Raw genomic sequence first — 12,810 nt, forward strand, 5'->3', positions numbered from 1 at the left:
CAGTTTGAGACACTGTGGAAGTTTGAGACAACAGGTATGCTGGGGACACCAGACACATTGTCACTCCACAGGACAAGAGGGTTGTGTGAAATCATACAAATGTAGGAAGAGGCGGATCTGTACTTTCTGCTGAAATACAGCATCCAATCTCCTGAGGGGAGTAAAGAAATCATAGGGTTGTGGGAACAGGGAGCGTTATGAGCTGTTGGGATGCTGGGGAGAGAAGCATGGTCAATGTGTATCAATGGGATGATCTGGGATTCAGGGTATTAGACAGAGCAACAGGTTTACTAGCGACTAGTCAGGAAAGGAACTGTGCATTCAGCTCTGGAAAGAACTGAAGCCCCCTGAAGTCCTCTTAATTTTATGGGCATGTGGCTAGTACGCAGTGTCCAGAGGCTGTCCTCTGAAGTACGCCATTGTGCCACAGGAGGCTGCAGCATGGCTTGACTGGGGACTGGGGTTTTGGGGCTCTGCTGCCCAGAGAGTAAAGAGTGCAAGTCAGAGCTGCTGAGTGAAGGATGAGTGGAGATTTGCCCTCAGAGGTCTCTACCTATTGCTCTGCATTGATGGCAACAGCCAAAATACGGCCAAACGTGATAGCACTGTGCCATCAAAACTCCATAGAGCAGAGAGATCCACGCAAGGGCCACAGGAGACAACGTCTATGCATGCCCATGTCCCTAGGCCTGAGGCTCGGACCTGCTCTCGTAGCCAGGACCGAGGAGGAGACACCTACGTTCCATGTACCGGATGATGCGGGCAGCCATATCTCCAGCCCCAAAGCTGGTGATGGGCGTCAGGCGAACTTCATAGCTCTGAGGCACTTTCAGATTGGGCAAGATGTGCTCCAGCAACAGGCCTTTCTCCATTTTCTGCACAGGAATGAAGGTTTGGATGGTGTTTCTCTGAGCCAGCTGCATAGAAAAAGAACCCACAGTGTTATGAAAATCCTGAAACTGGAAACCTGAGGGATCCTATCCACCATCTAACACCCTATTCCTCCTCTTCCTATACAGACAAGTACACCTGGTTTATCAATGAGATCTTCATGCAGAACTGGTTTGAAAATTCCCACCCCTGGTACAGAACAGTGATCAGGAGCCTGAGCTCTCCCTGAGGGAAGCCTTGGGGGTCCTCCTGGCTGGGGGGACAACTTGAACTACGGGTCCTGGAGCAACTCTGTGTTGGAACCGATGTCTCCAAGAGGGGAGGAATGAACCCAGCTCACCTCCATTAGTGCACCAAGGTCCTGTACATACACAGTGTGGCATTTTGCCAAGATACCCTTCAGTTCACAATCACTGCTGCAGAATTCATTCATTTGCTGCCTGGGCCCTGTGGCATTTCATTTGGTGCCTCACTAGGACCTGTCTACTGCCATGCTTCCTCAGCACCCTTCCACATGATCCACCCTTGAATCCTAGCCCACGCTGCCTCCACAGACCAGAGCAAGGGGTCTAGTTCAAGTCAGTGTCACCCATAGGCTCCCCCTTTCTCTGGTGCCCACTGAGGAAAGAGCTGAACCACGGTAGCTGAACCATACCAGCCTGAACATTGTTCAGTCTGCTAAGGCAGCAGGGAATTTTCAAGAAAACAATGGGAAAAATATCGCTGTCAAAATCACCACCACTAAAAATGATGAATTACGTGTCAGTGAAACTTCCCTGCCACAGTCATGCTTGCTTGGCGGGGGAAGGACAAGAACAAGGATTGCATTGTGAAGATACAGTTTCTTGCCTGTTGCTGTGCAGTGCCTGGATCCTTGTGGCAAGATTTGGTCTTGATATGTTATTGGGGATGATAGTCCTGGTAAAAAGACCTTTGGCAGGGCTTTCCATGGCCCAGTGTTCACTGTCCCAGACACTAAGCCTCCCCCTGCCTTTGATATATTCTCTAGGCTGACAGGTTTCATCGCAAAGGCAATTCTCCTGATAGGCAGGCTCAGTGCTTGTCATTAACTCCGAAGCTACTGGATGACTGGTACAGGGATGCAGGGAGGAAGGTTTACAGCAAATCTGTCAGTGTGGAGAGTGTGGGGCAAGAAGATGGAGCGAGGGCACGGCAGGAGCGAAGGCCGTCAGCAAGGCAGGGCAGAGGAGCAATGCAGATGTGGTGCTTGGTAAAAACAGGCACATGCAATCCCTCCTCTGCCTGCCTCCAGCCCTAATGTATATAACCGTAAGCTCAAACTCAGAAGCAATGGCTGTCACTAGAGAGCTTGTCGTGCTGGAGCCCTGTTCATTTCCAACATGGCCAGGACCCACCTCCTCACCTGAGTTGATCTGCCCACAGTTTGGACGGTGTTCCCAAGTGAATGGGAAGGGCTGGACCAGATCCTGCCATGGTACTGTGTCGGGGCAGGGACTGGCTCCTGGGAATCCGTGGCTGCACGTAGTTCTCACAGTGAACAACAACTTTGTACCTGCCTTACAGATTGTACCTAAAAGAGACCTTTGTACCTAAGCAGATCAGGGTGCAAGTTGCTTGAGGAACTGCTTTCTGCACCCTCTTCTTTCTCCTCCTCCCCCAGGCAAAATGGGTCAGAGGGCTGGGAACTGCTCCGGTGCCTTCGCCCAGCTCAGTGCCTTCCCACAAGGCACCTGGGAGCAGTCCCAGCGGGCAGGACCAGGGTTGTGCCTCTGGGAACCAAGCATGAACTTGGCACTGTGATGCTGCCAGGATCCATTCGTATCAACAACGCCCCATCTGCACGCACGCAAGCTGGGTGCTGATCTGTTGTGGTTTAACCCGGCAGGCAGCTAAACACCACACAGCCGTTCACTCACTCCCCCCCACCAGTGGGATGGGGGAGAGAATTGAGGGGAAAAAAAAAGAGTAAAATTCGTGGGTTGAGGTAAAGACAGTTTAATAGGACAGAAAAGGAAAGGAAAATAGTAATAATGATGATGATAAAAGAATATACAAAATAAGTGATGCACAATGCAATTGCTCACCACCCACCGACCGATGCCCAGACAGTTCCTGAGCAGTGGTCGCTGCCCCCCGGCCAACTCCCCCCCGTTTATATACTGAGCATGACGTCACATGGTATGGAATGTCCCTTTGGCCAGTTTGGGTCAGCTGTCCTGGCTGTGCCCCCTCCCAGCTTCTCGCTGGCAGGGCATGGGAAGCTGAAAAGTCCTTGACCAGTGTAAGCACTACTTAGCAACAACTAAAGCATCGGTGTGTTATCAACATTATTCTCATCCTAAATCCAGAACACAGCACTGTACCAGCTACTAGGAAGAAAATTAACTCTATCCCAGCCAAAACCAGGACATGATCCAACTGGCATGCCTACCGCTCAGCCCTCCCATCTGCCAGCCCTCCGGACCACCACTCTGCCAAGCAAGAGCAGAGCTGGCTCCCAGTGGCAGCGATCTCACCTGGGATCATTAGCACCAGACCCCCAGTTATCTGGGAGGAGAGGAGGGGTCACAAGCCAGAAGCAGGAGGCTGGAGCAGTACAGCATGGGGCTTTTTGGGGAGCGGAGCCTGACTGGGTGGGCTGGTGGCAGTTCCTCTCTGCAGGCTGCCATGAGCCGGGGTGCTGGGAAGGCAGCCAGCAAATAGGAGGAGGTCAGGAGCCATTTCCCTTGTCTAGACATAACCTTTAGAAGAGAAACAAAATGGAGCGTCGGAGAGAAGCCTGAGGGTGAGATTCAGACAGTGCAAATTCCACCTCAGCTGGGAGTTAGGTGGAATTTGGGTATCTAAAGCCTCTGGGAGCAATGTCAAATCACTTACTCTCCCACATCATCTAATCCAGGACAAACTGAGAAATCAGCCTCCAGTCTAGACTGCAAAGATCTAGATCCCCCAGTTGAGTCTATCCTCAGGGGCACGTGGGTTTAACCAAATAAATACCTGTCTTCCACCCAGGTTTGGCTGTGAAACAAAAATTAATAAAGGCACATATGCCCCCCATAGGTTGCGACTGTCCCTGCTTCTCAGCAGAGACCAGGATCACTAGGTAACGGGAAAGGCACAGCCGGGGCCCGGCACATACCTCCTCTTGGAGCATCGGGGAAAAGTTTTGTGAGGGTCTTTTCCCTCCATCACATACTTTGGACCCAACTCCTCTCTCAGCCTGTGTCCTGTCTCTATCCAAACTGCAACTTGGACAGACACAGTGACTGGCTGTCAGCAAGGCTGCCCTCTGCACATCCTTACTACAGTTCCGGCATCCCGACAGAACTGGCCGAGGATGTCTTTGGAAAGACTGGCTCTTCTGGGTGAAAAGCAGCATGGGCCAAACATCTCCCCTGGGCTAGCTGCAGCCATCAGGAGAAAGGGCCAGGTGTGCTGCCAGCACAGTTTAAAGGGCATGAAATTAGTGCAAGGGAGAAAAAGGGGACAGCTCCAGACAGCCGCTTGCTCTGTGCACACAGAGCAGGTGCCAACTTGCAGTCACCAGCACAGGTCCAGCAGACAGAGACATTAAGGCCAAGGTCTGGTTCTGCCTCCCCCTCTCTAAACATCCTTTGCCTCCCTGATTGCCAGCAGCAGGTCTGTGCAGAGCTGCATGCATCAGTCCCGCAGGAACTCAATTTTTAATCCTCCGCTTCAATCACCCGCTGCTGCCCTCGTTCTCCTGCTCTGTGCGTGCTCTTCTCCCATGCTACCCTGGTAACTTCTTCCCTCCACCCCCTCCTCAGCCTCCTTCCTCCTCCTGATCACACTGGCCCAGTGCTCCAGCTTAATATTGCTGCGGTGCAGTTAATAAAGCAGAGGCAGGCGCAGATGACAGTGAAACACTGGCCACCTTATTAGAGATGCTGAAGCCTCAGTGGAGGATCTCACGCAACAAGCTCATTCATCACCAGGCTCGGGATGCTGCCAGTGGGGCCAGAACAAGAGCACAGCGCAATGCACAGCCTCATCTCTGCCTTCACCTCCTTTCATTTCCAATAATGAGAGGGAGGGGATGGGAAGGGAAAAAACAAACACACACACAGTTTCTACCAGCTGTCTGAATATCACACAGGCTGCAGAGGGGAGAACGTTCTTGCACAATAGGTTCACTAAAAACACCTTACAAAGGGCAAAATCAGCCCTGCATGGGACATATTTATTCATATGCACAGTGTGCAACCTGCCCCTTTCCCCGTCACTTGTAAGCAGTATTAGCAACCAAGGGAGAGCACACTCACATGCTCATATGTACTTAGCCATCAAGCCTCCAGGACCTGCAAACTAGGTCTACCCTTTCTCATTCCTCACCATCACATTCTGTTGGTAGGTATTGTCTGCCCAGTCCCGCATCTTATTATTTGAGCTGGTTCACGATGCTTAGAGAGTGCTTGTCCCGCTGTGACCAGCTGAGCCAGCTCATGGTCCAGGAACACACACCAAGAGCCTCAGAGAGAAAAACAGGATGCTGCACTACCCCTGCCCCCTGCTTCCATCCCAGCTGGGATGCTGTCACAGCAGAGGGATCCAAAGTATGATACCACCACATCTACGTTTTCTGTTTATGTAGGCTATTAAAGGAAAAAAGGATGTTGTTTTCAGACTGAATGATGTTTAAGCCAGGTACATATCAGCTAACAGACATAATAAAGCCAAATGATATTAATAAACACATCTGTCAATAGTTAATGTTGCAGTCCTGCTCAACAAACCGCACCATGGAGTCACAAGACCACGATAACCTACCTGCGCTGGGACTTGATGTGACCTGCATAGCCACGCATGTGGTCTCACAACCAGCTGCACATTAAGCAGCTGCATACTTGTTTGAGGGAGAAATTAGAAAGAAAACCTGTTTCATCACCAAGCCCCAGGGAATTGTTGCAAACACCAGCTAGAAAAATGTAGATTAAAATCATGCAGATTCCTCAACAAGCTGATCAGAGCAAAGAAACTGCTCTGTGGGCATCCAGCTTCCCAGCATTGCTATTCACTCCTGCCACTCTGTCCTTACTTGTCCCACTTCTTCAGCAACTTCTCAGTTCAGGGCATGAGTGCTAGCTCTGCTTTCCAGTATCTCCCCTCCAAATCCTTTCCACACGCACTCACTGCCTCTCCCTTTTTTCTCAACCTCATTCAAATTCCCCCGGCTGCTCCTTCCTGCAGCACAAATGAGACGGGGATGGCTGCCTGCGCTCCCACTCTGTCCTCGCCAGCTAACTGCAGACGTGGGGTGCTGGGAAAACTCCCAGCTCCCATCCCCAGCCAGGCTGGCCTCTCCGAAGGCAGAGGAGATGGCAGAAAAAGGCAGGCTGGTGTGGCACAGCAGCCTCGCATGCAGGCTCCCTCCCTCCAACAGGCTCTTCCTTGTTCCCCGTACAGCTCCGCAGAGGAGCACAACAGACAGATGCTGTCTCTGGCACACATGCAGGCGGGGCGTTAGGCTGAGTACCCCCCACGCCAGCCCTCCTCTCTCATCTGTGAGAGTCAGGACACTCTGGAGAGCAGATGTGCATGGGACCAGGAGCCATGGGGAGCCTGGTGGTGCAGGAAGCACAGGTATCTCAATAGGTTTGACAAAAGCACAGGGCAATAATGTGGACAAAATAATCTTCAACTGCCCATGCAGCTGGTGGGCTGCGCTCTTCAAGCAACCAGGAATTAAGGTGGTCTTCGAAGCTCGGCACCAGGGCAGCAGTAGGTGCAAGGGCATCCGTGTCTCCCATACCCAGGAGAACAGACAGTCTCAGCCAAGCTGCCCAGTTTCTCACCAGGCATAGACATCCCGGTTTAGCATGGTCCAGGAGCCTTGAAGAAGGTGACAGCAGCAGAAGGGCGCTTTTCCTCTAACAGGCAATACCACTGAGGATGTGAAAGAGCCTCCCATTTTTACCAGTTCAGCCTGTTTGCCAACAGCCTTGGACACATTATATAGCTCGGTCCTAGGGGGCCGCAGGCACCATCTCATATCAGATTTCCCCTGTGGCTGCGACTGCCATGAACTCATCCCAACAAAATCCAGCTAAGACACAGCTGCTCCCTTCCAAAGGGAGTGTCATTCACAAAGACCAGAAACAATCACACCATCACCCTCAACATGATGGGACTGGCAGCGTCTGTGGTCTTAAACTGGTGACAGCCAGGAAAGACATTCCCAAGCTCTTCATCCTAGGGACTGAAAGGGGATGAGCTTTGTTATGGCGCTAGTGGCAACTCCTGGGATGAACATGGGACTCTGCAATGCAAAATACCCTGCTACCTCAGCAGACATGCCTTGCCCTCAATTTCTGCCCCAACTGTACCTCCAAAGCTACAGGATGCCTTGCAGAGAGGTAACTTCAAAGAGTTTAGATGCTATGGATTTCTTAAAAAAAAAAAAGAAAGGAAAAGATGATGACAGGATTTATGTGTGTCAGAGTTTCCAGTGTCAAAGGTTGAGAGCAAATTATCCAAGGGCCAGACCCATTCTCCATTGCTGGAGAATGAGAGCCCAGGAGATGAGTTCCACGGGTAGAAATAAGATCATTGCAAATTCCTTGGGAAAAGAGGAATGAAAAATGCTCAGAAACAAGGGCAGGAGGGAGGACAGGGAATTTTAGGAACCTCTCCTGAACATGAGGTCCCAATATTTTCCACAATGATGGAAAAACATGCCATAAATCTGACTGTTCTCTCCCACTTCTGACACACAGCAATGGATTGAGATTTTGGTCCCTGATGTCACCTTGGCACCACAGGACAGAGCAGAGGAAGACAGTTTGAATTTGACATTGCAACTGAACACCACAGATTTGATTCTTGCTCTCTTCATTTTGGCAGAGGGATGAAACCCCTCTGCACTGGCAGCCCCCTCCTATCCTGCAGGAGTTCAGAGAAGGGAAAAGCATGGCCACGTTCAGGGACACAGCAGGGAAGTACACTACTGGCTGACAAGAGTCCAGTCCCCTGTCACCACAGGGGTTACCTCTGCTTATTCATTTTATGAATGTACCACATCCCATCTTAAAAGCCATTCCCGTTTGGCCTGCTCCTCCCACTGGACGGCTGTTCCAGAGCCTGACCGCCCTAATGTTCTCATTTTCAGCCTGAATCTATTCACAAGCAGCTTGCACCCAGTTGATCTTGTGCCAGTATTGTCCTTTAGCTTAAATGGCTCTTTTCCCTCCCTGCTGCTTGACCCCCTGATGTTTTTATAGACAGCAATCACACCCCCTTTCAGCCTTTGCTTTGCTAGGCTAAACAAGCTGAGCACTCTGTGCCTCCTCTTGTAATACAGACTCTCACTTTCCCTGATCCCTAATCCTTTTCTGCATGATCCCACTTGCTGGAGGTGGGTATCCTAGCCCTACATATAGGATGGAGTAGCACTTCTCCACCTTGCCTGGAAGTACCTCAGGCTTCACCTGGGAGTGCACTTGCCCTTTGTCACACCTGCATTTTATCAGCAGCTCCTTGAAGTCAACTCACTCACCCACATCATTCCTCCACTTCAGTCATTTTCCACTGATGAGCTCCCATCCTGTAGCAGATTCCTCTGATAGCACTCTCCACATGCATGACCTTGCATTTTTACTGCTGCATTTCATCCCACCTGAATGACTCAAGTAGTTTTCCATCTTTCAGATCTTCCTTACGATATCCTGATCCTTCACTGAGGTGGCGTTGCCTCCCAACCTGGTGTCAGCTGCACAAAATTTCACCAGCACAATCCTAATAGGGGATGCTGATCTGACTGGCTGGTATCAGCCATGGGGAAGATGCCTGCCCCCTCAGCAGGGTAGCTGCTGTCTGGAAAAGCCATTTGGGTAAGTCTTGGGTAGTGGAGAAATTTGGTTTGGATATGAAGACAGTCACTGTGATGTTTCTCTATAATCTCTCACCAAACTTCCTGTGCCTGTCAGATTGGATTAAAAAATTTTCCTGGGTTAGTGCTTCATCACCACCTTGAATGGAAATGATGTCAAGCATTAACAGCATCAATTAAAGGGCTAGGGTAAGTTTAAACTTGGATTTATTTAATTTTCCTTGCTTGATGGCCATTACTCATTAAGCGTTTCCAGAGCAAGTAATCACATTGCAAACATAAAGTTGGCATTTGCCAGACAAGCACACCAGTGAACTGAAATTCATGCCCATGTTGTTCATCAGTCAAGCACACAGGTTCAGATCCAGGGGTTAAGCAAGCATGGATGACCAAAGCAAATCCATTATTCAGTCTAAATGAGGAGTCCTGGAAGCTTTTTCTCCTAAATTGTCCTTAACAGGAGGCTCTCTTTCTGGGCTTGAGACATCCCCGGCTCCAAAGAGAGAAGCAGCTGCGACCTTCAGTAGCTACCGAGGACAGCTGGAGCCACCTAAGCCAGGAGACAGTCTCTCTCTCTTCCTCTCACACATGCAATCAGCTGCCCATCCTCATTAGGTGCCGAGAGCAGCAGTTTACAGCTTCCCAGAGAAGCCAAATTGGTGCTGTCATGAATTACTGTAAGTGCTTGTTCCACACTCTTCAGTAATGTCTTTCATTAGGGGCTGATCAGAAAGCAATATGTATTTTATTAGCATATGTTCCCCGGTCGAAGAAGAATAGACCTAATCTTCACTCTGTCAGGGAGACAGTCAAGTAAAAGCCTTAACTGAGGCACAGCATGACTGGCAACTTCATGAGCCATGGGCTTACTGGGGCATCACACAGCTGCACGTCCTGAGGAGGGAGAGCCCAGGAGCTGGAGAAGAAAAGGGTAAACTAGCACCTGAATTTGGTGATGGGTGGGAAGGGAGGGAGAGCCATGCACTCCCCAATCTGTGCAAGGAGCCTGTGTTGGTGTCACTGTGGTTGGTACTGAGCTAGACAGGTTATGTGTATGTCTAGCTATGCTTGTTATCTCTCTCCTACTGTCTCACAGACATATCTTCGATCCTGAAGCACATATGGTCCTTCTGTTCAGACTGGAAGCTCTATACTGCTGCTGCAAGATCCTACGTGTTCTTGACTATGCACTCCAGAGCCTGAAATCACCCCTCTGTCTGCAGCATGGGCATAAGCTGAATAAGGGACAATATCCCTCATGTTGCTTCACAGCCAGAGCAACGGTTCCTGTCTCGAGGCTCACATCTGAAAATTGGCACTGCTCAGTGCCTTACTGGATCCAACTTTATACCCATCCCTAATCTCAGTGAGTACAGTCTCCTCTTCCACCTATTTCTTTGCACTGGACATGACTGCCTGCAGCCAGACCCACATACATGTTTATGTACCATGCTGTCAGCACTTCTGGCTCCAAGAAGAAAAATCAAGCAGGCTCTGCATAGCCCAGGTTTGCTCAGCTGCTGCTAGATTGAGTTCTGAGACATTTTGTCTATAATATGGTTGTGACTTGCCAAGGGAGACATGCTCCACCAACAGGAGTTGCCATCTCCCAGGCCTCTTTTTTTTGGGGGGGTTCTCTACAGGCGCTGGCAGAGCCCACTGTTAGGGCACCTTTACCCTTAAAAACAACAATTAATAAAGGATGGGGCTATTACTTACTGGAGCAGAAACAGCCTTTGTGTGAGACTCTGGGCTTCCCAGTCTGGTACATGTAATGAAAGTATATAGGTAAGTATCATTCCAGAGCCTATGGCCACCTCTAACTCGACTGCACTTGCAGTCCTGTCTCTAGTAAAGAAGGGGCAGGCAGCACAGCATATGCAGGGAGAGCCTTAAAGCCCTTCACGTTACTCCATGCTGCCTGCACTGGCAGCATGACTGCATAAGTTTCATTTCTTTATGAAACACAGTCAAAACATCTATCTAGTGCCTACTCCTGCCTGTTTGTCACTAGCTACAGGAGAGACTACATCGCCCTTCCAAACCCCTTCCCCTTCACACACTCTCTCCTCTTATCTCCAACACGTTCTAGGAAGCGAGAGCCAGGAAAAAAACCCAAAACCAGAAACAAAACCAAAAAAGGAAACAGAAACAAAAGAAAGAAGAGGTAGAAAATAGGAGGGGGAACAGGGAAAGGGAAGAAGGTGCACAAAGAAAACACTGAAGCAGTAGGAAGAACATGGGCTGACTACTGAAAACAACAGATGAGCAGAGTAAATGGGAGGAAGCTGCATCACAGCCTATCGATAGGGACTCTCAGAAAGATTCAATAACTAGCGTGTACCCCTTGAAGCCACCGAAGGTGTGTGGATAAGAGATGCACGCAAAGGACTCACTTTTATCTTTGATACCTGGCAAGCATTTTTCATCTTGTGCTCAGCTTTGTAAAATGCAAGCCAACAGCCTGCTGGATACGAACAAGCACAATGGTGTGAAAACAACATCTCAAACCTGCAAGGCTGATATGAGGGGTATATTGGTTGGGGGAATATGATTATCTCTTCTCTCATGTTCTCCTTACCCTGAATGAGCACTGAACAGTGGTGTTAGGAGCTAGAGATAGATGAGATTTTCCTACTAGATGTGTGTTAAGATCATATGAGCCTTTCCAGCGAGATTATCTGTACTGTTCTTCTCAGGCACTGTAACTATTCCAAACAGAGCTAAGAGTGGGAAAACTGTTTGTAATTATTCCCTTATACTAGGAAAGCTAAACAATATCCTGCTTTCTCTCTTGCACAGTCAAGTACTTGAATTGCATTAGGAGGAGTGCCTATGAAAAGTGAATGTGAAGACAAAATCTCTGCTGCAAGGCACCTTATGAACGGCAAGCCACCTTGAGAAACCTTCAGCTACCCTGTTTTGGGCAGGTTACCTTACTTACTTTGGATAATCAGAGAAGAGAAATGGTACCATGAGGCATAACTAACCTGCCACTGCTCATATTACCAATTTTCCCAACTAACTGGTTGCAAACGATCTGTGGACCAGGGATAATCAGCTCAGGAAAACCATGAATCATACTGAAGAGCAATTTGTGAATGCAAAAAGACAGCATTAGTCAGACTAATTCATTAGTTAGGCATCGTTTGCTAAGCTCTCGTGGGCAAAGGGAAGTCTCAATAGCAGCATTGGAAGATGTTAGGCAGACCTAAGGGGGAAACCTCATCACACAGCTCCCAGCCATTTCCACTGAACTCACCTGACCCATCGGTGCCGGTCAGGCCTGTATCGAGATTCCTTGGCCAGCCTTGTAGGAATCACTCTGATCCTCTGTCTGACAGGGCTAACAACAACCATGGCCGGGCAGACACTTCTGCCTGCAGTGAGCAATGGCCAGGAGGAAACTCTTACTTTCCATTAGGTTGAAGCTCTGCTGTTGCCGACTTAGCCAGTAAAGAATACATACACGAAATGTGGAAAAAGCTCTTTGTTTCCCACACCCACCAAACATCCAGCTGTCCTGGAGTCTTCCCTTACAGCACAGGTAGAGAGGACCTTGTTCTAGCAACAGGTGTCATCGACACATCATCCCCTGTGACAGATTGCTAGGGATGATAAGAGAGATGGCTCAATGTGCTGTCAGCTGCAGTGACAGACATTGTGTCCCATTTTCAGGCAGCAGAGAGCACAGCTGAGGCAGGATCCTGCCCTCTCCACTCCCAAATGCCCATGGCAAAGTTGCTGCTTTACCCCCAGGTCCCACACAGAAATCTCATTAAGCTTCAAGCATAGCTTGTCCATCAAATGTTATTGATCAGCCAGCTCTCCTTCCACCAGCACGTGGCTGCCACTCAATCCCACTGCATGTCCCAAACCTCTCCTCCTCTTGCAGCCTAAAAAGGCAGCGTCACCTCTCCCTTCTCTTGCTTTCCCTGGCTTTGCATCACGATGGCTGTTTGAACCATCCGCCAAGCAGACCTCCTGTTGACACGCTGGCTTCTTTCTACATCCTTTTCCACCTCCCTCAGGGATGAGTTCTGCACAGCATCACGTACACCACTAGCACAACTGAAGGCAATTGACTTGAG

At 49.6% G+C, this 12,810-nt stretch overlaps 1 protein-coding gene across 1 annotated transcript in view; it reads right to left on the reverse strand.

Moving 5' to 3' along the window:
* Positions 1-12,810, reverse strand: part of MDGA1 (MAM domain containing glycosylphosphatidylinositol anchor 1) — a 147,958-nt gene that overhangs the window by 30,223 nt on the left and 104,925 nt on the right. The window contains exon 11 of the mRNA XM_076335550.1: positions 740-917. Within this exon, the coding sequence (XP_076191665.1) occupies positions 740-917 (178 nt within the window). The remainder of the gene's footprint in view (positions 1-739; positions 918-12,810) is intronic.

Source organism: Aptenodytes patagonicus, chromosome 3 (assembly GCF_965638725.1).
Source record: "Aptenodytes patagonicus chromosome 3, bAptPat1.pri.cur, whole genome shotgun sequence".
NCBI lineage: Eukaryota > Metazoa > Chordata > Aves > Sphenisciformes > Spheniscidae > Aptenodytes > Aptenodytes patagonicus.